Raw genomic sequence first — 27,849 nt, 5'->3', positions numbered from 1 at the left:
TACAGGAGAAAACTTTTGTTCTTTGCTCAGGTTTTGTTACTAGAAAACACACACACGCAGTTGTTTTTTCAAACGTTGACTTGTCAGACAGCCGTTTCCAGTTTTCCACTTCGCCTCAGTCCATCTGAAATGAGCTCAGGACCAGAGAAGGTGGAGGTGTTTCTGGATCTGGTTTGTATGCAGTTTCCTCTTTGCATGATAGAGTTTCAGCTTGTGTTAGTGGCTGCAGTGATGAACTGTGTTCACAGACGATGGTTTCTGGAGGTGTTCCTGAGCTCACGCGGTGATGTTCACTACAGAATGCTGTCTGTTCACACTGCAGTCGTCGGAGGGTCTGAAGCTCACGGCCTTTTCCTCGCGTACAGAGATTTCTAATGACATTATGTTCTGTACAAAAGGAAATCCCCAAATTCTTTGCAATTCTCACTGAGAAACGTTATTCTGAAATCGTTGCACTAGTTACGAGCACAATCTGTCACAGAGTGGTGAACCCCTCCCCTCTTTACTTCACAGAGACTTCCCCGAGAGGCTGTTTTTATACCCAATCATGTTGCTCACCTGTTGCCAGTTAACTGATTAACTGTGAGATTCATCCAGTGCTTTGTTGCCACTGTCTAAAGACTAAACAGACACAAAACAAGACTAAAACTAAAGACACATATTGTGCTTTGTACTCCACTACATTTGTCTGACAGCTATAGTTACTGGTTTCTTTTCAGATCACAATGTTTCATACACTTCCTTTCCAGTGAAAACCATACATCTCCAAATGTGGTGATTCTGAACGGGATCTTTTCTAGTACACTGAAGGACTAAGTGCAGGTGTTCCTTTACAGGTTGAGAAAATGAGACAACTCCTTTTACCAAATGAACTATTTTGACTGCATTCAATTATTATGCACAGTCACAAAGCTGAAAACATGCTGTGTTTCTGAGCCCATGAAAAGTTGATTTTTTTTTTGGAGATACGTGGTTCTAGGCCAGCGATGCTACAAACATATGATGATCTTATAAAATATGATGCACTGCTGTAGATTAAACTAGCCAACAGTATATAAAGTAGTTAAACTGAGCTCAAACATAAACATCTGCAGCAGTAAAATGAAACATCCACATCACTACAGCAGTGTTCATCTAAAAACATTTTACTACACAGTGAGTCAACCTTTGATACTTTAAATAACCCTTACTGATAATACTTAAATTTAAGTAGGGTTTTGAATGCATTTTTTCCCATAGAGGAGTGTTTTCACTTTGTGCTTTCAGCACTTTTTAAGTAAAGGATCTGAGCACTTCTTCCACCGCTGCCTCTCATGAGTAGAAATCACTGCTTTTTGACATGGAATTTGGTGTCCAGACCCGTGACTGACTAAATTGGCCCTGGGCGTGAGTCCACAACAGCTGATTCCACTTAAGACCTAATGACTCCTTCCATCCATGTGTTTGACTTGCACAAAAAAAAAACAACTTAGGGTTTTATTTCTGTTATTTATCATGAGACTGAATGAAAAGGAGAATTTGGCTTCTATAGTTTATATTCTAGGTTTAAGAGTCATTATTTTCCTTCCATCTCTATATGATCCAACATAAATCACATTCCACCGCTGAAACTAACGCGATCTAATGTAGTTGCATTGTTTGTTTGGCACCACTAGAGGGCAGCAGAACGTCAAACTGTAGTCATTATTCAGGTAAAGACCCTGCACACCAACACATGTGATATCACTTACTCTGCCTCATTAGACCTCTGGTTAGGTTGAAGATGGTCAGAGCTATATTGGGAATTATGTGAGGCCACTGGATGCAATGAATAACAATAATAAATAATGTTTTCTCTTTATTTACACTGAAACCCCAGGCACATTTCATGTGATGCTCAGTCTGTACACATCTGCACAGTCCTGAGGTCCAATCAGCCCAAATAATGCAAATCATTTGTGTGCTTTCACAACGGGTAGTTCAATGTCTTTAAAGCATAGTTCTTCCACTCTTGCCTGCGTATTTAAGTAAAGTTGCAGTCAGTAATTCACCTGTAATTATTCTTCCACATATCACAAAGCACCTGTGCTGCTTTCTTCACTGTTTCTCCACAGTCTGAATGCTTGGAGGACTTTGCTTGGTATCCAGGCTAAGAGCGCTTTAAGGCTTTAGAGTGAAAACAAATCCCCCAAAACATTTGGAGCACCAACGTGCAACAGCCAAACATGTTAAATAAGTCAGATGCAGCACAGCCGAGATGACCTTTAAAACATTTGTCCATTTATTAATCAAGATGACAAAAGGTAGCTGGAACAAGGACACAATCAACAGAATCAACATTCAAAATCTGACAAACACAGCGGTTTCTGTAAAGTGCCGAACAAGAAAAAAGCCTCACTGATAATATATATATATATACCGTATATACACACACACTCACATTCACAAACACCACATATAAAACTAGATTTTTAACACACGTAAAAATGAGAAACCATATAAAAAACAAATTCTATACCAAGTAGATTCTGCTCTTAAATGATTTTGGCCGCTGGAGGGCCCCGAGTGTTTCCTGCTCAAAAGAAAAGAGGCGTTTGATCAGTAGTTCATCTGCGACTCCGGCGTTTCTCTGAGAAACCAAAGTCATGAGTGCTCGTACACACTGTGCAATTTTCATCATTAAAAACCACTAACCCCCCCCCCCCCACTACCCTGATCGTCTAATACATTCTAATGCCGCCCAGAAACGAGAGATTTCTGATGAAGGCACACGACAGGAAGGTCCGCTCCCGATGGCGCTTTGTCAGGCGCCATCACCAGAAACCGTCCACCTAGATATCATTATACAAAAATCACATCTCACTATCCACCAGTGGAGTGTGTGTTCTCACTGGGGAGAAATAAATCATCAGAAACCATCGTTTGTGTTCCAGTTGCATCACTGAACTCTAGACATGTCACAACTTTGGTAACCTGCTGGAGAAAAACAGGACTCAGAAGCTGCTTCGCCATGAATGCAAACTGATCCGCTTCCTGCAAATACTCACATAAGTGCGTTTAACTAAACCATGGCTGTGTCCTGGGAGTCTGTGTCGCTCTGAGGTTTGTGTTTGAACACGGGCTTTCTACTCAATTCTATTAGTTCTTTAAAAGTCAGCTGACAAATGATTTGTAACGGCTGCACGTGTGATGAAGATGAAACTGTAAACATTGTGCAAGTTTTAGTATCTAACAGGTAAATGGAGATGACCTCTCAAAGAAGACCATTAAATCACCACAAACACGACACAAACAAAGCATGACATCTTTGACCCTTTTGGATTAAAAAAAATAAAATTAAAGACTGTTAAATAACATACAAAAACCAACAAACAAAAATAGATTTGAAGACAAAAAAATGGTCAAACATGAGAACCTCTCTGATGTGGATTAGTGTCACGATGAGCTTGTTCGATGAGCTCCAACATGTGCTGGTTTCTAATAAGCTACATGTGACCAGCCTGCTGGCTTTGGCAAGTCCTCGGAGACCCTGCCGTTACGTCTTCTGTCTCCTCCGACTGTTCATTTCAAAATAAGCGTCCCCGCTTTTGCCCTGACACTGTGGGACCCTCTTGCTGACGCCGGGCTCCGTCTTACCAGCTTTGACGTTGGGGCTGGTTTTCTGCAGGACTGGAGTCGGTTCAGGTTTCAGAGCTGATTTCCCGTTGATGGGGTTAGTGGTGGCTGCTTGCTTTCGCCCCGCCCTCTGTGTTGCGGCCGGTGTTTTCTGATTGGTTTTGCTGGTGGGAGAAGGTCCCGTGTTGCCCCCGTGGACCCGCCCGGGGACAGCAGCAGTACCGCGTGGAGGGGCAGCGGCCACCTTGACGGGGGCCGGTCCCTTGGCTTTGGCTGTGATCTCTTTGCTCTTCGGCAGGGAGGAGGCGGGTTTTGGCAGCGCCGGGGAGGCTGTCCGTGAGCTGGGGGTGGGGGTCCGGGGTTGGGGAGTTGTCGCCACCGCAGCTTTCGTGGCTGTCCGGACCCGCCTGGTGACGTCCAGGCGGAGGCGTGAGGCTGGGGAGCCAGGGCGGCGCTGTGCAAGGCGAGAGCGCTGGCTGGCCCCTGATGGGGGCCGGGCATCTTTAGGGGTGGGTGCCCGTCCTGGTGCAGTGACGGGGCGAGGCACGGAGGTGGCGATGGGGGAGGTGCAGGGGCTGGAGGGTTTGGGGCATTTGGAAGACGGCTCGGGGCAGACCGGGCTCCTGGGCTGAGAGGCGGGGCCGCGTGGTGACGGTCTGAGCCTAGGATTGGAGGCGGGCCTTGGATCTGCAGGGGCAGCTGATGGAGCTGAGGATGGAGTCAGAGCTCTGCGAGGGACCTGCACCCCCTGACACCCTGGGCTGGGAGACTGTTTGGAGGAGCTCCCCACAGGCGTGGAGGGCAGAGAGGAGGAACCTTTGGTGGTGATGGGCAGGGGCAGCTGGGTGGGCTTCCTGGGGGAGGACTGCGCCCCCTGGAGGTTCTTCTTGACCGCTGTGGCAGAACCTTTTCTGGGCATCGTTGGCGTGCAGGCTGGGGAGGCCGTGTAGGACCGACACGTCTGACCCGCAGCGGTCACGCACACCGGCTTACCGGCCGAGCCAGACGAAGAGGAAGACGAGGATGTGGAGGAGGAAGAGGAGGCCGAGGAGGAAATGAGGTTATTGACGGCGGCGAGGGGGTCCATGTCAGGAGGAGGGGGTGGAGCGGCACTGCCGGGGTGGCCTCCCAGGCCTGGGGGGCCCTTCTGAAAGGCCAGGATCTTCTGCTCCAGAGTGGTGAACTGCAGAACCCGCAGAGGGTCGTACTTCATCAGGAAGCCGCGCAGCGTGTCCCAGCCGCCACCGACACGCACCATCACGTGTTTACCATGAAGCATCTGCGGGGGGAAAACAGCATTTGGTCACAACACTTCCCCTCAAAGGTTCATTTGGTTCGATCTTAAAAAGACAAATGTTTCTTTAAATCAAAAACAATCACGGCTCTTTGTAGACAGAGAAAAATCAACAGTGACATTCCAGGAAGTTCCTAATATAGCTGCTGCAGATCTATAAAAAAGCGCGTCTGTCCTGAGGCACATCAGTGTAACTATGATGTAATCGCCGAACGCCATCCGCCACGATTGGGTAACGAGCTTACGTGCGTTCAGCCACAGCCTCCAGTGATGAAGACTCCTGCACCTCTGCCAGAGCTCACACACACACACACAAACACACACAGTGGCAGCAGCCTGTGTTGCCAAACACTTTTAATAGGATATAAACACAGTATTCATGCACTGTAACTGTGTTTCAGCTCATTTTAAGCAGCACTCGTAAAGGCCAGAGTGAGAAACAGAAGAGCTGACTTTGTTCCAGCACGGTGAACGCTGCAGATCGTCCTCACCTTCACCTCCTTTTTCTGTATAGAAGCATTTCTGCTGAACTGGACTGCAGATTTATTTCCCCAGCAGATATAAATAGATCTTCTTTCTCAGGATAACATAACGAAACACTGACATGTGAAATGAGTGTATTTTAAAAGCTGTGACTCTGAGTGTGACAACTCAGGCACGATGTGGATTAGTGACGTGAAGTGAGCTAACAAGAGTCTGCTGCCACTGCAGAGAGTGAGTGTGTGTGTGTGTGTGTGTGTGTGTGTGTGTGTGTGTGTGTGTGTGTGTGTGTGTGTTCTCAGCACTCACCCGAATAAAGAGGGTCTTGTCTCCCAGTCTGTAGCGTCCCTCTGACAGGTACTCAATGGAAACTCTGTTGGAGCAGTTGCAGGGTGGGTCGTCCATGCCATGCTCCTACAACGGACAATGGAGGACTATAAGGCAGCCATATTGATTGTCTCACTGGCAGCACTATGGGACTCTCTTTGTAAATAATATGATAAATGTTGACAGCTGGATAATTCATGTGTCACTTCAGAAGCTTGGAAAACAAAGCAATATATTTAAGGACCTACACTTTTGCGGCCACATGTAATTATTGCGACCACATCAAGCCGTGAGTCATGTTAAAATCTCTCTCCCACAACAAGATGCAAGTTCATGGTGATGAAGACTTAAATAACTTACTGCTACAAGCTGCTTATTTCAATGTGTTTAGGAAAATGCCAGCTGATAGATGCTTTTACCCAAACTGCCTTCCACTTCAATGAGTGCGGCTATTTTTAGCCCAGCTGTCTCTTCTGGGAATAAAACCCACAACCCCGACAATGTTCGAGCCTTGTTTTACCCGCTTGGGAATAAACCCAGAAAAATTTATAACCACAGCTGATGGAGGAGCCTCTGCGCTGTGAAAGAGATGAGTATTTACACTGGATTACAATATACTGGTCCTCCGCTGCGCTTGCTTATGGCTGTATGACGGCACATATCTGTGTGAGCACGAGTCACAGGGTGCCGGCAGAGCGCCACGTGGTCAGCCGTGATGTGTCATACCCCGTGGGGCGCCAGCGAAGCGGCAAGAGCCTTGGCTCCGCTTCAACTGGGTCGCACATGTACCACCTATGTGAGGCGAACGTGATCAGCTGCAGCCCTTCGACGCTTTACATCAGCAGCTCTCTTTTTGCTTGTTTGCGTAAACACCGGCGTCTAGACTGAGGTTAGATGACAGCTCGCCGACATCGCACGTGTTTTTGGCGGCGGTAACTCAGAGGAGAGGAGGGCCAGCGCTCGTGCCACGCTCCCCGCCTCCGGGGGGGACGCTTCATGTTGCGTTTGTTTAAAAACACTACAGTGTTGGTTTCCTGTTCATGTGTTCCAGCTGTCAGTCAGAACTCACCCCCGGCTGGTAGAGACCGCCGTGCTGACAGCACACGCTGAAGGTCTTGACGGCCGGAGGCGGCTCCTCCGTCATCAGCAGAGTCTCCTCCAGCTCAATCTCCTTCTCCAGCTTCACCAGCACAGGGGGCTCCACGCCGTACCTGAGGAACACACGGCAGAGTTCACGTCTCTCGCACTAAAAAGTTCGGCCAATCTGAAACTGTTTCTTAAAGATTCATGCGAAGCCTCTCCTTCTTCTTCTTCTGTGCTCAGGGACTTACTTGGAGACGATGCGGCCGATCTCCAGCAGACAGAGACAAACCTGCCGAGGCTCCTTGTGCAGCACTGAGGCACAAAACAATTAACAGACTGTTAACAAATAATCTGAAGAAGCAGCTGCCATGTCTGTTTTCTTTAGAGACAGAACAGGACGGAGAGGAAGAGGGACGAGGCGCCGCAAAATTCTCGTTTTACATTCTGAAGCGTGACGTTATGAGCGCATGAGATAAAGTCAGTTACTCCCTGAGGTTGTTTGGTGATTCATAAAGACGAGAGGAGACGTTCAGGGTCAAGAGTAAAACTATAAAGTCACTCCAGGATATTAATGAAACAAAAATATATAGAAGAATTGGACAGTCTGTTTTAGTTCCTTGAGCAGCAGATGTATGGCTTTCTTTCTAAATCGCTCCAATCCGTTCTTTTGGAGAGCCATTACTTGTAATGAAGTGATCCCCCACACAGAGTACTCAGGGTGATTGCTCTCCACAACAGATCCTATTAAACCATTAAGAAGAAAGGCTTAAACAACAGAGCTCTGCTAAGTTACTAGGAGCTTACAACCGCAGTCTGTTTCTCTATGTTAAACATCCTCAGTGTGAAGCCCAACACTGACTCCAAACAGGGCGGAGTTAATTATATTCATGCTGAAAGATACAGTCCTCGTTAAACAAACTGACCGATAAGAGCTGCACTGCACTTTTTTTCAGTCACTAACACTTCAGTGGCCACTTTGCCAAAGTTTTCTGCCATTATTTCTCTGCCTGGTCCATTCAATCCTCTTACTCAAGCACTACAAAGAGTTCAGTGTCCCAACGTCTATCAGGCTAAATAAATATGTGGTAGTGGTTTGTACAAACCTGCAGACATATCTGCAAATAAAGTAGGTAAATATTTAAAAGAACTCCTCAAGTATTTGTTTGCTCTGGTGCCTTATTTCTGCATGGTCTCAACTTCCTCTTGGACAGATTTTGAAACTGTCTTGGACTAAACTGATGCTCACTAAAGAAATAAAAGCTCAGGAGGAAAAATAGAAAGACTCTTTTTTCCGATAGACAGTCAGTGGCCAAGCACATGCAGGAAAACTCATCATGATACCGTTTCTAAAGCTTTCAGACTCAAAAGCATGACTTGGTTGGTGTCAGACAGGTGTAAGAAAGTTAAATGCAGACTTTGTTGCACTTTGATCTCCTGGAATAAAAGATTTAGCAGATGAATAAGGTGACATTCCTCAACTGGCATTTTAAGTGGAAGGATTGTGGCAAACTTATATCAATCTTTGCCCAAGCACCCGAAGGAGCACTTTGATAAGTTAGTGTGGGTTCTTGCATTATAAGAACCAGAGACTGTGTACACACAGTCATATCAGCCAAAAACACACAATGTTCTTGTTCTCTAAAACTCAAAGGTCACATTTACTCAGAAGCAGGTTCACATTTTAGGTGGCTGGATTTTCAGAGAGAGAGTTAGGCACTGAAAATAAAAAACTGGTCTCGAGGTTTCAGTGGCGTCTGCTGCGGCTCTTACCGAGGCCCTCCGACTCAAACAGGTAGGTCTCCTCCACACCGATGTGGCGACACCAGGCCAGGAAGTTGGCGGTGTTGTCGCGGGCGAAGAAGGAGCCTGGAGAGGCGTCCCGCTTACATGCCACCTTCCTTGTGGGGAACAGCTGTCAGGAACAATAAAAATCTATGAACCCTCATCATCATCGTCATGGAAATCAGTGTGAACACGTGTGGCCAAGTGAGGGGATATAAGACGACGAGGATAAAAATGTGAGAATACAGACAGGTTTCCATCAACGTCATTATGAGATGAGTGCACACATTGACTGAGAGACTCTAGAGACTTTGTGCCTGTTTTACAAGAGTAACAGGAGGAAAATTATATATTTCCCATTAACCCTGTTAGCTCAGAGGGTATCTGAGTTTCTTGCACTTACATATGACATCTGGCACTGTCTCTATCATCTGCTATAGTCAATTCATCAGGAAGTTCACACAGTACATGCAAACGTTACTAAAATCCAGCATGAGGGAGGTTCTGTGTTAATAACTTGTGCAGAAGACAAATTGCAGGAGTAATGTATTATATATGTTGTGCATGAAATGTATGCTAAAACAAGTTTCACATACAAGTGCACCTCTAAACAGTACATTTACCGTTTTCAAGCAAGTTGTTGTCATTTGTAAACACTGAAAATATCCATGTACAGTATAATATTCTACCCTGCTGCTGCATCTTTGTGTATTAGCTCTTGGAGGAAAATTTAAAAATGTTGGATAAAGTGGCAGAACGCCACCTCACAGCTCCTAAGAGTAGACAGAAAACTGAACTTCAAGCGAGTTCAGCCCGAGATTTGTCCACCCTGTGACCTGCGGAGCTCTCCCCAAACAGCATGAAAGCTGCCCTTTGGACGATCGTCCGAGCTATTTTCATCGCTGCCGTGTGACTCACCTTGCAGAGTGCGGAGGGGCAGCTCTGGGCGATCTTAGTCTGCAGCACGCCGATAAGTTGGCAGAGCTTCACGCCGTTATTCAGCTCCTCCATGAAAAACTCTGCTCTGACCTCCTCTCCTGTAGAAATGAAAAATATGTAAGACGGGCAGCACCATGCAAATGATCCTTCTTTGTCATCTGCAACGGCCCTTTATAAAGAGATTTGTCCCATTTCACTTCACTTTCTGTAGGTCAAAATTTGCAGTACAAATAAATACAATTACAGCCCAGATTTACATTCTTTTTCCTCCACTCTATAAGCGTTTTTGTCTTCTCCAGAGGTTTTTTTCTGGGACCTTACAAAAACACTTCACATGGACCGTTCAACAGAAGATTCCCCTACAAACTCCTCAAGGGCTCATGCTGCTCCCACGACCCCTTATTGTAAATCACCGCCCTAGGAGACTCAACAAAGGCCATGTGAACCGAATTTGCATTGGGAACAAAATCCACAATAGCTGTAACACTAAGTGACTGAAGATTTCTCCACAAAAGTTTATTTTCCACATAACAACAGCCGAGCCTCGAGGCTTGAAACTTTATCCGCTGCACGCCACCTGTTTCTGCCGCTCAGGATTGGCTATCAGGTGGGTCAAACAGTTTAAAAGGTCTAAAAATGGGGTTTATAGGTCATTGCGGTCACGGTACCAATAACTCATAGTGAGCATTTAGTACCTGCCCACATTCCTCGTGAGAAAAACTGAACTGTCTGCCTCTTAGAAACAGTTTCACCAGTCAACAATAGAGTCAGTTTCCAGTCAGCTTCAGTTTCCTCACTGCTCCATTGTGTTGTAATGGACAATAGATGTCAGTATAATGGTGGAGAAGGATGAAATGAGGGATTTTGTTCCACTCCTGTTTCTGTGGTTTGCTAAGGCCCAGTTGGAAATAACAGCATCCAAATCCAATTACATGGGACACCCGTGTCAATTGTGCTCCAGTATTTTCCTAGCCTCCAGGGGCAAACTGTTAGCATGCAGCTACCCAATGATGATTTACATAAGCACTGGTTTGGACACATTTACTCTCAACATGATACCAAAAATGAGACAAAACCACTAAAAGCAGTACTTCTGGGCTGACATGCAGCACTTACCCAGCATGCCAGAGAGCCAGATGGCCAGATCCTCCTGCATGGGCACCAGGGTGGCCTCATGCCGCACCGCCAGCCACTGGTCATACTGGAAGACGTCTGCGAGACCGGGGCCGTGGCGCTGTGCTAATGGACTGCGAGGGCTCCTGGGGCTCAGCAACGGGGCATCGAACTTCTCGCCAAACCATACCTGGAGACGAGAGGAGGGCAAAGCGGACGGGTGATTCAATGGCAGGTTTCCATCTGCTCTGACAGAAACAAAGTCAGAGAGCTGAACTTTTGGGGCCGAAAACATTTGTAACCACTTGTATATGCAAGCAAAATCAGCGAGGCTGCAACCACTAAGATCTGGGAAGATGATAAAATTAATACGGTCTGCATCATTTCCTTGTATGACTCAAAGGATCAGACACACAAACAGACAGCCTGACAGAATGTTATAAGAGATTAGTGTGGCTGCCCACTTATTGAGACATCTGCCTAATCTGATCTGAGTGCTACTCTCTCAGTTAGTCATGGTTTAAGACATTCAACTTTAAAGGGATCGCAACATTCTGGGAAACACACTCATCAGCTTTCTTGTGTTTGCGAGACTGATACCTATTTCCTATCTTTAAAATAAATATGAAACCAGCATCAGCAGCCAGCTAGCTGATCTTAAGCATGCAGACAGAAAATGGGGGGAAACGGCTGGCCTGGCTCTCTAAGAAGTTACTATGCCCCCATCATAATAGTGCAACTCATTGTCTTTAGAGAGCCATAGAGGTGCTGGCAGGCAGGTTTTGTTACCTTCGGGCTAAGCTTGCGGTTTCCCCTGGTTACCAGTCTTCATATTAATACATGAGGGTGGTACAGATCTCATGAATAAAGCGTATTTCCCAAAATGTTGAACAATGCCCTTTTAAAATGTTCCTAAGACTAAAACATGCATTTAGTTGTCTTTCTAGAAACACTGGCTGAATTAGCACTAATTAATAGAATAGTATTTGATTAAGGGACTCCCTCAGTCAGAGTGCCAGACAGTGTGAAGCTGTCAATACTTGTCACAAATAATCTTCTTTTCTTTCCAGAACTGCTTCAGGACTCAGGTTTGCTTTGGTTATTTAGACAAGTAAAAAAACACTAATTTAATCTGTTCACTGAGGCGTTAGAGATAAGCCTGAGCACATCCTTAGTACAATGTCTGAGAGAAAAAACTAACCTATCTAAATGTTGTTTTTTGGCATCACCTGATAATGGATTGCTTTTTAACCCTGAATGTAGGTTAGCAGCTTCTCCACAGCCAACTGTCTCTACAAAACACGCCAGCATTATCATACTCTAGTTAACATTCAGCCTGGCACTGTGAGACTATCAGAGGAATTTTAGTGACCCATCCATGCAGAGAGGAGGCGTCAGGGGTGCCGTCATACCACACTTCACTTCTATGCTCTGCTGGAGTTCGCAGCACGCTCTGACGCTGCCACAGCGCTGCAACTCGGCCTGGTAACCACTGCGGTTTACTCCAACCGCAGCCTCGCGTCTAGCTCTGCACCAGCATGTGTCATATTCTGCAACGTCTTTCATTGTCCACGGAAAGACTACTTTTCAGTTTTTATTATTTCTTTTGTTTTAAAGCCAAAAGGAAAGACTGAGACAACTGAATGCTGTTGCACTTGACTGCTTAAATGGGTGTCGAGCACGAGTTCGTAGTCCAGGGCTCAGTGCCGGGAGCGAGCCGCTCATCCCTGCTCTTGACACTGATGTCCCAACATATCCCTCTCTACTGTCACACCCCTCCCTCCCATTTCCTCCTGTCTCAGACTTCTTTTCTGCACTGATAATTCACTACGGCGCTGATCTAAAAGGAGAGACAGAAAATAATCCCATGCAGCCTCAGTGTTTTTGGTTTCACGGTCTCTAACTACATTAACAAAAAACATGCTTTCAGAAAAAAGATGAACAAAACTATAAATGGCCTTTTTAACCTGATTTTAAAGTAACCCATGGTCTTGGCTGTCAAGTTTTAAGGAGGTATAGAATGACAACACTTCTATTCCTCGTGGTGCATGTAATTCAGATTTACAAATGGCTATGCTGTTTTGTTTTCGCCCTTTCAATTGTTGGCAGGCAGCAGGAGGGGTAATCTAGAAACCAGCAGCAGATGTGCACTGTGATGACTTGTCCAGACATTACATAACTCACTTCTGGATGACCCCCACCCCCGCACCCCTCCCTCCGTCCAGTCTGTTGACATCCGTTTAAGATACAGCCTTTAATCTTTGCATCCATCACATGTCATTGTGCAATAATGGGACATTTCTTCGACTGTTTTGAAGGGGTTGTTGTGCTTAAAACAAGGCCGAGTCTTGTCGAGGCCTTCAATTCATTGTGTTTGTCTGGCCTACAAACCGGAGACCTTCTGGCTAGTCGGACAGAGAGGCTCTTATACAGTAATGTACTTCCGATGATGCTCTGAGCTTCCCTGAACAACAATGCTAAGGGCACTGACATTTATGGGTCACACTGCATCCGACAGTTCCCATAATGCAGCTCAACAGCATCTTTCATCAGACCTCATTGTGTCCTAAATGCTCATTGCCCACCTCTTTCAAACCCCACACCTCCAGTTTATCACGTTTGTTTTTCTGTTCCATATTCAGCCCCATCAGGCTGACCTTTGAACCCAAAGGGGCGGCAGAGGGTGGGAACAAATGTGTGGGACTGGGGAATAGGTGCATAAAAAACACAGGACAAAGTGTCAGAAACACCTGCTGTTTAAAACTGAAAAGGTTACATCACTTCAAGGAGGGACGGTAAGACCCCCTCCACACAAACACTTATACATACACACATTTTACATAACACAGTGCAGAAGGGCAGGCTGCCTGTGGCACTCTGCAGGTTCACGACAACATATGAATATTTCCCAACATCCAGCTAATTAGAAAATGAGGCAGTGTAGTGTAAGGGTTAGAAGTTACGTAAAGATGTTGTGCCGATTAGAAAAATAACAAACTAACAGTGGGATAATCCACCTCGTACTGTCACCTGACTGCATACAGGTTCACAGTGAGCGTTCAGGTTATAAAGCAGCTCTGTGTTGTAAACTGAGTGTAGACAAAGTTAGCTCATTAGCTGCTGGAATGTGGGTTGGTGATCCTGGTAAGAATCTCAGCCTGTATGTTTACCATTTTCGCTTCAGGAATTTATCTGATGCTCTTAACCTGAGCCACTTAAAGCAAAGGGCGACTAAGCTCCATGAAACAATAGTAGCAGGAAGTCAAAGGGAAAAACGGGACGCGGCAATATATTCCAAAACTATATGACACCTTTTCTTGTAACATCATGATCTATTTTCATTAATCTATGATGTTCGTGGCTCATATTAAGAGCAGAGACACCATTTCTCAGTATTTCAGCCACTCACATGACAGATGATCTGTTCACACTGTTACAGAAGCTTTTCTTCAGGCCATACGGCAATGATTTGTGTATCTGAAGCATGTGAACAACAAGAATGAAGAATGAAAAACCTCGCACTGTTTCTTCACTCCGTCAAACGTCAGACTAAAGGTTACATTTTGATCAGGTTACACCAAAACACTTGTTTAAAACTCCTTTATTAAATTAAGTATTGCTTCCCATCGTTGCATTTACTTTAGCTATCCCAGTTTTTACAGCTTCCCATGGGCTGGCTGTTGACCACTGACCTTTCAGGATCATAACTAAACCCAGAGCTGTTTGGTTTGGTCAAGCTGAACTAATGAGGTCATGCGGCTCTTTTCGAATACTAAAAGAGAGACTTGGCCATTCTATTTGCCCACTTACATCTCAGATATTTGCAACGCTGGGAAAAAAAGACATCGTAGCCTTGGTTTTAATGAGGAATTTTAGGAGCCAGCAATTTTTGGGGAGATGAGGTGGGTTATTTGAGCACAGCTCCTCCAAAAGCTGACTTGTCTGACTGTGGACAATCAATGGCAGCTTCCTCTGAGGTTCTGTTGAGGTTTCATAGGTGCTGCTCTTGTCTGTTCAGCTGTGGAAACACAGGAACACAACTCCAAACGGCAATGAGTTTGCTAACTGTTGGCTACCACATTAGCCATATAAACCTTTTTAGGTGATAATATGTCAGTCTTGTGTTCCTTGTCTTCTAGGAACTTGTAGGAACTATTAAAAGAAATGAAATAACGCCTTCCTAACCGTGCCCACTGGTGTACATCTGAACCCTGTCGCTCCAGTTTGCTTTCTGTTTTTAAACTTGAACTCGAAATTCCAAACCCCACCAGGAAAACTTAAAGCTAAAAACAAGGATTTTTCAGCTTTGCAGAGACCAGGTTTTAACCCCACAGCAACAATTTGAGGCTTTCACAAAAGATTTCTGAGATTTGTTCAGACATCCAAGGCATGAGACCAAAGCCTGCAGACATTCTGTTTTACAATGGCTGTGTTTTACTGTTGCATTAATAGATGTGCGCATATGTTACTTATACTTCCATGAGTGCATACATTTTCAGCATGGGTGAACAGAGCAGTCAGAGTGTGACCAGTTATCAGATGTGACTGTGCTCTACATGGGCAGTGAAGCTCTGAGCTGAGCTCTGGAAGTAGCTGCAGTGTTACAGTCTCTGCAGCATCACCAGTCTGATCAATATCCTCACAGGGGGCCTTCGATAGCACGCAATATCTGAACAAAACCAGCCACGTCTTCTGTTGTCTGTGTTGTTCAACCACATATGAATGAACTAAACATGTCCACACCATGACAGACAAATGTAAGACTGTTTTATTGGATTTGCTCTATCTTTTATAGAGATGCCAATTAGAAAACCACCACCATTGTTGTCTCCGCTCTTTGTTACTGAATGGGAAAAGATAAAGAGTTATTTATTAATGTGTATGTAAACTACTCTTATCCTACTCTTTGAGATGAAGCGACAGTGAATTCAGGGAAACATAAGGCAGCCTACAAAGATAATGCACCACATAAATCTAAATATATAACAGCTTCTAATTAGCACCATCATTAGGGGAAATCTGGTGCGTCTGAGGCTACAGCATTCAACCACAGTCCATCAGCAGCTCTGGGGAAGCTTTTCACAGCCTCGTCAACACATGGGCATCAGTCTGAGAGGCTTCCTGCCACATGTTATGTGTACAGCAATAGGGTACATATTTTGCGCGTCCACATTCCAAGACGGACGGGGAGAGCCAGGACTTTCCAAACCAGATGACAGAGAAAAGCCCTCCTCAACAAGGTGCTGCCATGTGACAAATCTGTAACACGATACGTTTGTTGTTTTGGGTTTTGGGATGGCTGACACTTGGTTGCTGGGAGGGGAAGGGAAAAAGTGTTGCGCATTCCACCCACTCCTCCTAAAAAATGTGCGGAGAAAATCCTCGGGGTCCGAGCGGTGGAACGTCAGACATGCATAACAACAACAAGACGGCATGCTGTAACACAGGTGGGCTCGCCGCAGCTGTTCAGCGGGAGACAGATGTCTGCAGTCTTTTATTTAATCTGAATAACTCCAGCACTGTCTGGGGACTTTTCCCCCGATTTGGCACACAGATAGTCTTGGTGACTCACTGCTTGGACACTACAAATGGTACTGCCTGACCAAAAGAGGGTGCTATAGTGAGTATTCAAAGACAGGTTCAACACTGCAAACAGTTTGAGTTTGGGATTTGAAACTTGGCACAGATGTGTAGCTAAACTTGCGAAATGGTGGATTGCAGGACTGCATTTCCCCTCTAGCCAATCACACTAATCTAACCATATGTAGATAATGATGAGCCTACCTGGATGCCAGTCTGCACAGCCATGACTGCGATCACAGACGAGTCACTTCTTCATTCTGTGGAAAGATAAGACAGAGAGACGGGTGAAAAAGAGATGATCAAAAACTCATTGTGCTTCTACCCTGCAGCAGCTCAGAGAGAGTGTGAGGCGGTCACCTCTGGGTCTCTGAAAGGTGATTTTCAAGATTATCTGATCATGGGCTAGTCAGGCAATTTTAAAGAAACAGTTTGACATCAGAAAAATAATTGCTTTCTTGCTAAGAGTTAGATAAGAAGATCAATACCACACTCATGTCTGCTTGAAGTGGAGCCAGTCGCCATTTAGTTTGGCTTCTCGTAAAAGGCTAGAAGCAGGGGGAAACGAGGGGGTTACATACTGTAACTGTTTGTTGGTGAACAACAGCCAGAAGCAGTGACTACCCAGAGTCTTGTCATCACCCTGGAGTTGCCAGACCACCGGCAGAAATGCTGAGTGGATGGATAAACTGTTTGTCAAGTAAGAGTCGCACCACACAGGTCCCTCTAAGACTTTTTAGTTTTTGTGTGCAGACAAAACAAATGAGACACAACACGTGAATTAGAGAATTTCAGAGGTGCTGGTCGGCCGGGCTAGCCTTTTACCCCTGGCAAGCTGAGCTAATCGCACCCAGCATTAGCTCCCATACTTCCCCCGACACACAAACTAGCTCCCAACACACAAACAAGAGCGGTATCAATCTTCACCTTGACCTCTCAGCAATAAAGAAAATTAGTGCAGTGACAAAATATCAAACTGTTCCTTTAAAAGAAAACTGCATCAACATTGATTGAGGCAAAGTAAGGAAAGTCATTTTTTATATTGCATTTCATTTCAAGCAAACTCACTGTGCTTTATATCGTAAAGCATGCACAAACATCCAGTCACGCAGGGCTAGATCACATGATATCACATTGATATCACAACATAGATTTTGACATAAATAACAGTGTTTTTATGCAACAGTATACAACATTTTCTTTCCCATTTTGGTTCACTTCTACATGTCTGCACTGATTCATTACCACATGGCCAGTTACAAATTCTGTGTTTGAGAACACAGACTTCAGACAATATATTTATTGAAAACTGTGATGACAGTAAAGTTAGGTCAGTAATAGATTCCTGATGTTGGTGACTACATACGTTTGGATTATTGTGCAGCCCTACACTAAAGCTTTCTGACTGCAGGGACAAGAGAGAGACGTGAGAAAGCCCTGTGAATGACCCGCTGGCTTAACTGGTTTCACACACAGACTTTCGAGCTTCATTCAGGGCGTACCCTGATTATCCCATCAAGACTATTCAGTCTGTTAAACGAACTTCAGACACGCAGCTCTTTCATCTACAGCACATATCAGCCCTCGTTATCGTGATCTCTCTGCAAAAAGCTCCCTCTATCAGCAGAGAAGACAGCCTGCAGTCTTCTTCCATTTCACCGTGTAATGAGTGTGTAATCAGCTTTACAAAACATAAATTCTAAATTTATGTCCTGGTGAATGAGCTGGGAAAGTTGAATGTAGCTTTGATTCTCTGTGTAGTGATAAAGCAGTACTGGAACAACATTACAGGATATAAGCTGCGAACAGGCACTGAGGATGCTGCGAACAGCCCTCCGGGTAAAAACCAGCCGGGATGATGATGTTTTTCTTTGAGTTGCTCTGCATCAGAGTTTCTCACGAGGAAGTGATGGGGTTAGCCTGAGCGCTCCTCTCTGCCCTTTCCCACACAGGATGTGAAGGATTACCCTGACACTCTACTGTCCCGAGGGTGTGTGTTTGACAAAGAGAGGCAGTGTGGGTGGGGAGAGAAAGCAATCACAAGCACGTAGATAGTAATAACACTGATAATTTGGTCAGCACAGCTGAGGCAATAGTCCCCCACCACCACTACCCCCACATCCCGCCTTCCCCCTCAGACTCACAAATATCACTTCGCCAAAGTGGGTTTGTGAAACTTCTAGACATATGCGGTTTTTCTGATGTCATCACGCATACAGTGATGAAACTGATGAGGAACAAAAATCTGTAGAAATGCCTCCACAACCACGGACACTAAAATCACATCCTCAGTCGGTCATCATGGGCCCGCCTGAGAGCGCTGCATTCAGACATCTGACACCAAAACTGCAGCTCGGGGGAGAGAAGATGCAAGTCAGCGGTCAAGGACGGGACGGGCCAGGAAGGATGACAACACAGGACAGCCTACCTCAGAGCAGAAACAGAACGGTACCGAGCGAGGAAAGAGCACCAAACAACTCCGATCAGCCTCAAAAGCACATCCTCGTCACGACCCTGCGATGCGCTCGCTGCTGTCCTGACAGAGCGACTCCTGCTTCTGTAGTTCCACGAGTGAGCGGCGAGGGAAGGGCTGCGAGTACATGACAGGGAGGGAGGATGGATGGGAGGAGGAGGCGCAAAAGGAGAGCCCTGACTAATGAAGTGGCTACGCTTCGCTAAGCCCTGACGGCCCCCCTGCCCCCCCCCCCAACAATCCAGTCACGGCGGGACCCTCTCACAAAGCCTCCATTGTTTTGTTAGCTTGCCACACACACACACACACACACACACACACACACACACACACACACACACACACACACACACACACACACACACACACACCAGGAACTCCCCAACCAGGATGCGATGAAATGGAATGAGCTGGAATAGGGGAGGTGAGGTGGGGGGTTACCTCCACTTCCTTCCATCCCCCACCTCCCTCCAGTCCCACCAGAGCACCAGCCAAACCAGCACTCAGCAGAAAGTTTGTAGTGGGGAGCAGGAAAACAATGAGTGCAAAGCTTTGTCGCTCCAACAAACTGTTTTCTGATGGTTGTGGGTGTCGATGTAGGTATCAAGGGAGACGACACCTGCATCCACGTGGGAAGCAATTCAACAAATGTGCCTTGGAGAGAGAAAACTCCAAGAAAGCAAAGAACAGAACACATGACATCATTCAGTAGACTCCGATGCACAGATGTTGGTTTTCTGCAGCTGTTTCAACAAGCTCTGTTCTAATGGCTACAGTGCCGTTTGACTGAGATCCAATACTTTAAGGCAAGGCAAGCTGACCTCTGGTATGTACAGTACATCCATCCAACCATCCTTGCAATATTAGGAACCCTTTACCCCTTTCATATTAGAAAAAAAACCCCACTATCATCTGGCTTTTGTCTTCAGTGGAAAGGGTACAACTGGTTTTCATTCCCAGGTCAAAAGACTCCGCAGAAATCACGGGTATTTAGAGCCTCTCGTGACTGGAGGAGAATCGTTCAGTCAGCGTTGGATTTGAAAGATGGACTGAAGCAAAAGACAGAAAAAAAGAAACCATCATAACGTTGTCACTGGCCTCCATGCTGCTTTCTACCGTTTTCTGTTTTCCACAACAGAAAAAAAAAAACAAGGCAAACTTGTCTGGTGGAAATGGGAAAGCAGTCAATCATCTATTTTAACATGTTTACCTGGAAAAAACACATATACACAGTCATTTTGGTGTAAATGTGATGTCAGACATGACATCAGGTGTCCTGGGGCACTAAAGTCATGCACAAGACTTAATGTTCAGAAACAAAAAAAAAGAAAATCCCTGAAATTAGCCTGAAGTCTTCAGTGTACCCAAGATGTTTGGTCAACGACAACAGCACAAACTCTACACACGTGGCATACTTTGAAGCTCAAGCCACTGAAATTGAAAGAAATGAAGACCACAACATGCACTGAGCGACTCCTTGGGCTGTTAAAATTTCAGTGACAGTCTGTAAGACTTTCAAGAGAATTTTTTTCTGAAAAGGAAAGAGGATGGAAATATCATTGATCAAAAAATGTGACGTCGAGGCCAAGCCTGAGAGGATTTCAAAGGGTCAGCGAAGTCTTTCAAAGCCATGTCCCCGAGGCTACAAAGCAGAATAACCAGAAACAGTGACAGAATGACGACATTTAGGATTTCAGAGGAGGAAAACAACCCATAATGGTTCTGCTTCTTTTCAGCATACAGGCGTTCGTGACGGGTCACACACAGCTACACAGGACAAAGGGCAAATCTTTGGCTCTGGACTCCAGTTGTGTGCATCTGGGGCCTCAGCAGAGCCTGAGAGCGTGGCTCCCTACAGGGACCAAAGGCACCCACACACAGTCAAATGTCAAGCACAGAGGAGGGAGAGAGAATCGAAGCCAAAGAGGGGAGGCGAAGACAAAACATGTTTTATAGTGGTGGGGAACTTGGGAGTGGCACGTTGGAAAGGGCAGGGCTCGACACCGAGCGCTACCACGCACATTCCCCAACGGCTGCTGGGAGGAAACGCGTGCGACAATGCTGGCACTCTTCTGCCGTCCATCTGTGATGCAACATTTTCCTCCGCCACCTCCCCGCTTCTCGGAAGCCTTGAAAGTTATTGAGATTATGTTCTTAGATTTCTCTAGGGCCAAATACGCAGCTGAGCCTCTTTGTGGATCGACTTACATCGCTGATTGACGAACTCATGATGAACAAGCGGTACTTCGTATGAACGGTGTTATTTTTGGCATTCTGGAAAAGCCGCGTTCACAGAACAGAGTGGGAACTCACAGCTTCCCATGATTCCCAATTCTGCATTAAGATTACTGAAACATTAGCCTCCGTTCCAGTGCAGCCATTCTTCTCAAGCAACATTAGGATTAGCCGAGTAAATGAGGAACAGAAACCTGGTACACAAAAGACCCCGGTCAGGTTTGGGTTGACCAACCTGTATTTCTTGCTAGGAGTGAAATAAAAGCTTTGTTGCAGGTTTTATCCCCTCAGGAAAACTGCTATTTCCAGACTGAATGGACTCAACCCCTTTTATAATTTAACTTTAGATGGCTTTTCCAGATGTGATATATGCAAAAGCATACAGCATATGTGCTACACATATATGCAATACATGTGCTACACATATACGCAAAACAGACAATGCAGATTCCAGATACTGCCTAATGCAATCAAACAGCCACAATACATTTAGCTTGACCTTTTCTCATTAAGAGGCCTATTTTCTCCTCTTGTAGTGCCCTACACACGATCTGCTTCAGGAAAAGGTGCTGAATGAATTTCTTTTATCCAAATGAGCACTATAATAGACTTGGAGTCTATTAAAGGAAAGGGATCTAGTCCGAGCTTCCCTGTAGCCTGAGCTAAACATAGATGATGTGTGTGTTTTGTTGAGGGTGGGGGTGAGACATCTGTCCGCGTGTTCCCCACGCAGGTCGCCTCTCTCTCTGGTCGCAGCTAGTAATCATTTAAGAGGATCAGCGCTATTCCAGACAGCAGAGCGCATCCACCTCCACGGCGCTCCATCACCGCAACACACAGAGCACGTGGCGTACGCATGCAGCCCGGGGGATTCCGGCGGTGCATGCGAGCACCCGTGCATAAATGCAAAAAAGCAATGAGAATGCATTATGTAATGAGTTAAAAGTAGAATGTCAGGCAGTGATGTCCTTTTGATTTTCCAGTACCTGGCATTGTGTGTGGGAATCGAAGTCGGGGGAATAAAGTACACGAGTTACGAAATAAAACCATTGTCAGCCATGTGCAGTTTAAAGGACCTCCAGGGGTCTTTGAGGTGTTTTTTGTATGGGGCCCAAGGAAAAATGTTTTTAATTTCATTATTTAATTCCTTGGAAGTTAGCTTATGTGTTAGAGATGCTCCTCCGCCTTGTTCGTATACGTAACCAGTAGCTCTGAGCGTGGAGGTTCAGCTATCCAAATGAACTTGTAGATGGAAAAACATTTCTACTTCGCAAATTTCTCACGATGTCTTTCATCTTACTGTACCTGAAAGCTTAGTTCAAAACCAACCTAAATGTTCATAAATATGCATGTGACAGAGTCTAAAGGGGCCCGTGTGCTGCAGCCGAATTGCTTGTTGGTTTGCCGAAAAAGCGTCCGAACATTTCAATAAGCACAGCCAGACAGCACAGTAACTGACAAGCTACGCAAAGCTAAAAAGTAAGGAGGGTTTTTACTTTTCTCTCAAGCACTCTTTTCTCATTCTCGAGACCATGGGAGCCCTCATTGAAAGACTGAAGGTGTGCATCGTTATCCCTATCTGACCGCTTTATCGTGTCTCAACCATCTCCATGGCGGCAGACTCTTGATGCACTGCCTCTTCATTTTCCAGCATCATATATTTATATCTGAAAGCCTCTCAGTAAGGATCTTATCTTAATCTTGGGAGATTTCTGATGTGAAAAAGAAGCCTTATTTTTGGCATTTAATTTGATAACTCGAGCAGACAGAAACGGATGAGTAATATCTTTGTGTGTGTGTGTGTGTGTGTGTGTGTGTGTGTGTGTGTGTGTGTGTTTCCGCGGTGTGAAGTGGCTGCAGGCCAGCTCACAGGGCCAGCGAACCTCCTGCGCCAGTCCCCTTCCCTGCAGCGCAAAAGGGTTCTGCTGGACCCAACTTCCCCCTGGAGAATACCAACTCCTCCTTTATTAAACCCCTTCCTGCTGAGCCCTTTGTGTCTGAACTTAATTACCCTGTCGGAGGAGCGTTTCATTTAGAGCCCGGCCTCCCCCTTTTCATTACAGATGGGGCCTGGCTGCATTGTGTCGAGAGGGAAATTTATTCGGTTGAGGAGAATGAAAAAGTAAATAAACGTCAACGGCCTGTTGTCAAACTGAGCCCAACATCTTCAATGAAATTTTACTTTATAAAGCAATTCAGTCCCTCCTGGGCCTGCACAAGCTTGCTCATCATGGTTTTCCATGGTAAAAGACTATCCCCCTTTCAAGCAGGATTAAAACCGTTCTTGGCCTCCTTCCTCTTGTCCTTGTTTGAGTGGTCTTTCCTTAGAGGTGAGACAGTGTGAGTAAAGTCCATCTTAAAGGCTTGAATGAGTGGGAGCCACCTGCCAATCCCATTTTGATTTGTTGATGGTAATCCACAGCTCACCACATGCCGCCGGGTCAGCTTCAAGGTTTCCAAAGCCCCTCAGTGCTGACTCAAGATCAGGCTTCCTGCCTGCTTTCCACAACCTTGACCAACAGAGGAATGTATGCAAGCTGATTCCAGGTCAGTAGAAGGAGGCTTCAGTTTGCAGCACACCACCTCTTGTGTGTTTGAGCTTCCACACAAGACTGTCATTGGCATCACAGACTATCAGCCGTATATTTACCCAAAATATATCCACAAACTTACTCTGCGTAAAATTATGTTAAATCTAATAACTGATAAAGGAAACAAATCTCTAGTCACTGAAAGTCTCTTAGCAGAAGATGCAACTTCTGAGCTGACTTGACAGAGAGATTCCTCACCAAATCTTGAAACAGCAACAAACTAAATAAACAGCACGCGTCAGTTTGGGCCAGGAGAAAGTCCAAACAGTGACTCTGATGTTTGACAGCAGCTGAAGGAGGTGGTGCCCAGTCTGCTCTGTGGAAAGCATGCTCTCCAAGTTTAGCTGTTTAGGAAAAGCTATGAATGAACGGGCTGTGTGATGTGGTCAGGTGACGCATCAAATGCACTGTTTTCGGTTGAATTTTGGAGACATGTTTTCCTCGGACTGTTGACTCTGACTGAGAAAATTACTAAATGGAGCAACAGCCAAACCACAATAAGACAGCTCTCCAACGGAGTTCCAACATGGCACCAGTTTGTGCCAACTGCAAAGCCTGAACTGACAGTTTAAACTCTTTCCATTTTCAAAGTCATCTTCCTCATTTTAAGTTCCCTCCCTACATGATGTCAGCAGTCAGTGGACTGTGTCAATCAACATGGCCAACACACACAGGCGCGACATCCTTTAACCTGCAGTTGGCCTGGCGAGATGCCCACTTTGAGCTGTTTCTGCTGACCGCACACGCGCACACACACACACACACACACACACACACACACACAACTGCTATGACATCATTGCTTCAGTTGCAGAACAGGCATCCAGCAGCAACCGGCGGTTTGAAATACCCGAGCATGCTACCAGATCAGCTTGACCGTTGATCTTTCCTCAGCCGTTATTTTAAAAAACGCAACTGATGATCTTTCCCTAATGAACAGAACTGTATCACATCATGCGTTCATTAGATCAATTGTCTGAGACGTGAAACTGTTGGCAGATAGGTGCATTGGGAAGGAACAAATGGTTGCAGAAACCTTTTGATTTCAAATGAGACATTATCCATGACAAACCTGCCAGGTGGCCTTCCTGTGAAAACACAGTTTGGGAAGCACAGCTGGGATCCTCCTTTACTGTCAGCATATTAACTCAATCATGTTATCACTATTTCCTTTAATTTCAGTCACACGAAATAATAATCTTATCCTGTGTCGCAAGTTCTGCCAATAATTAAGATTTTTTCCAATAATTGGAATATGCAATGTCTAAACACACAACCTCAGCATTGCTGTCTAACATGCTTTATCAGTCACTTAAGATATCCCCCTGTAGTCCAAACAGCCACGTTGCCCCTTCCCTATTCTCCACAGAAGGTCAGGTCAAGGAGACGCGAAAGGTCAAGGGGTCAACGAGCTCAGACTAATTAGCCACGTTTGTTTGTCACATAATAATCCAAGGAAGAGGCGTGGGATTTAAAAACTGGAGGACCTTTCACCTTAATCAGCCACATCGAGGCAAAGACACGCTGGGAGAAACCTGTGCTCCGCTAGATCTCCAGGATGTCTTTTAATAAACTGATAATAAAATGGAAACAAAGGAAAATCCAATTAACACGCAGCTCTCAAACTGATGCAAATCTGTAAAACTATACTCACATAATGACTTGTGGCATTAAAATAGTAAACGGATTACTCAGTTGTCTCAATCGTATAAATGTTACCAATCCAAATGTCCTTCTATGACTAACGAATGATGTCAGCCTTACTGAGCAACTATTTACAGTATCTACACACATCCACCTACAGAATAACCAACCCCCTTTTACACACACATACACACACACCACGACCCCCCCCCCCCCCACACACACACACACACACACACACACCCACCCACCACCACCATTCCCCTCCTGTAAGCTGTACCCTCAATAAATGAGGGGTAATCCAAGATTTTATCATCTCCATTGTGTCCACACATGCAGCATCGTAGCCCATATGTGCCCACGTGCATTTTTAACTCATTAAGCCTCCTTTGTCTCATCTGGTGTTGTGCATGACTGTGTGTGTGTGTGTGTGTGTTTGTGCACGCCCCCTCGGACTTAACTTCTTTCGGGGGTCTTGGCAGGCCCAAACCGTGAGGCCTGATGCCAAAGATCAAGCAGATGGCGATTATGAAGATAGTTGGAATTGGGGTTGCTACTCATGTGTGCGCTCATTCATTGAACATTCATCAGCAGTGACAGCTTTGTCTGAAACAGAGCGATGCACTGTGTCGCCAGCGATCAGGTGACCGTTTGTTGTCTAAACGGACAACGGCAGTGAGCTCCACCTGGTAGACATAACTCGCAAAAGTAGATCATTTATTGGCTTATAGACTTTTAGGAAACACTTCTTGGGAAAAATCAAGCAAAAAGTATTAAACTTGCCGAAGTTTAAGCCACATAAATGAATGCACACACAGGATCTACAATCCAGTACTATGGAGAATATCCAGTTTCTTCTCATCTTTTTCCTGCTCCAAACTATTGTTACATCAGCCTTTAAAAATCCATATCTGTCAAACTAACTTTGAGTTGCGACTCTCTGTGGTTGGAGAGAAACCAGACTGACAGCATGATTTACTTTGGATAATAAGAATAATAACAGCACTTCAATTCGTGGGAATGGACACACTCTCTGTTGCATCTTCACCTTGTGACTGTGGCTGATAAGACAGATGTGTTTTGGTATAAACATCGAGCTTAGAGCAGCCTCGAGTAACACTTTAACACAGGGAGCACATTTAACTGATCACTGACTCTAATCTTAATGCAACTTGATGCAAGTCCATTTCCCAATAGCTGAGCTGGTCAAGCCAGCAGGGTGAGCCTACCCATCAGCTGATTGGTGTTCACTTCAATGGAGATGCTGGTAGTTATTGGATGTGCTGGTGATTAGATACATTAGTGTCATATGAACAGCATGTGAGGATGAATAACAATATAACTCCCACTCTCATTCACACCCCTTCCTTTTTCCAGAGCCATGAACTACAGTTACATCACATTCTGGGTAATGTCATTGTAAAATCCATGCACAGTGGAAAAATTAATTCACAGCCATAATCATAAGTATTCTGGTTCCACACCACTGAATCACCACCCACATCGCTTATTAAGTCATATAGGAAATGACCATTCAGTCTGATCCTCAGGCTACATCACAAGGTCAAGTCAAGAACTGTTGTTGTTGTGAGGACAAAAATAAACATGACCATGGACTCTTCAGCACACTGAGGTGCAGTGTGTGAATGCTCCTTCCCAAGTGTGACCCTATTTGCAGGAAGCACCTGCCGAGCCTTTACTTCTTCCTTTTTCCTCCAACAGGAAACCAGGTCTACCACATGAACCGGACTCCTCATTAATGGATTCTTCCTCATTGTCCAGGCACAGCAGGTTCGCCAGTGTGCACTTTGATCCAAGGACAGCAGCATGAGTGCCTTCCAGTCTCAGGACGGGGCATTTCACTCTCTACCTAATGAACTCATACAAACACAGCATTCACTTCATCCCACCATCAGCCGCTGCAACCTCACTTTATCAGCAGGCAGCTCCCAAGTTAGACATCCACCAGTAAACTACTGATCCTCTTACCTATTTATTCCCACCAATCAAGACCAAACGTGTGCGTGGTCCAGACTGGAAGCTGTTGTTTCTCTCTCGGCACAAACACGCACAGACCTGTCAACGTCAATTACCTGCCGTTATGTAACAGTGAAGCCTGAAAAGATGTCAGTTGCTTTCATTTGCACTTTTAATCACTTAATATTGATTGCGACGTGGTTTATTTAATAATTTAGCAACAAAAAAAAAACAAACAAGCACAGGCTTTAGGTGAAAGTGACCGGCGGTGACGATAGGTTTTAAGCTAGCTGTGTTGAAAACGTTTCAGGAAATAAACACTTTTAAAACAATAGCATACTTAATTACAGTTAAACTTCAAATACTGCGTTATTTCGGATCTCCTGGCAGCATCCCTGAACACTTCTGTTTAAAGACTTAAAAACTCACTGGGACACAGTTATATGAAAAGATAACGGTATTTTTTTCTGTATTTTTGCTAACTTGACCCGAGCACGAGCCGCTTCCACGAGGCTCCCTCTTGGATTTTGGGGAGAAACCGGAGAAAACCTCTGCAGAGGCGACAACTTTCGGTTAAACTCACCCCCGTTAATTCAACACCGAGATTAAGTAAAAAGTTTTAGACTTGCCAGCAACAGTGGAGGGTGTAGAGTCTTCCAGCAGAAAGTCCGGGCAGTTTGTGTTGATTTAAGGCGCTTTTCCTTGTGGAAATCTTGAGGTGGTACTCTTACTCATGC

General features: G+C 45.3%; 1 protein-coding gene across 3 annotated transcripts; it reads right to left on the bottom strand.

Annotated features, from left to right (window-relative positions):
• Nucleotides 1-2,695: 2,695 nt before the first annotated feature.
• On the bottom strand, nt 2,696-27,849 carry gas2l3 (growth arrest-specific 2 like 3). Of its 3 annotated transcripts, none has more exons than XM_041963951.1 (9): nt 27,742-27,849; nt 16,397-16,452; nt 10,616-10,802; nt 9,479-9,597; nt 8,549-8,690; nt 7,027-7,090; nt 6,765-6,906; nt 5,678-5,782; nt 2,696-4,873 (listed from the first exon to the last, which is right to left on the bottom strand). In XM_041963951.1, exons 2-9 carry the CDS (start codon nt 16,418-16,420, stop codon nt 3,515-3,517), a joined length of 2,142 nt encoding a protein of 713 aa, XP_041819885.1. In that variant the 5' UTR covers nt 16,421-16,452; nt 27,742-27,849; the 3' UTR covers nt 2,696-3,514. The 3 variants fall into 3 exon arrangements, with proteins under 3 accessions (XP_041819885.1, XP_041819887.1, XP_041819886.1); XM_041963953.1 differs by lacking the exon at nt 27,742-27,849 and adding an exon at nt 27,125-27,192; XM_041963952.1 differs by lacking the exon at nt 27,742-27,849 and adding an exon at nt 18,621-18,721.

The sequence above is a fragment of the Chelmon rostratus genome, chromosome 22, assembly GCF_017976325.1.
Source record: "Chelmon rostratus isolate fCheRos1 chromosome 22, fCheRos1.pri, whole genome shotgun sequence".
Classification (NCBI taxonomy): Eukaryota; Metazoa; Chordata; class Actinopteri; order Chaetodontiformes; family Chaetodontidae; genus Chelmon; species Chelmon rostratus.
Note: the sequence above shows the minus strand (reverse complement) of the source record. Positions and strands in the feature narration are given on the sequence as shown.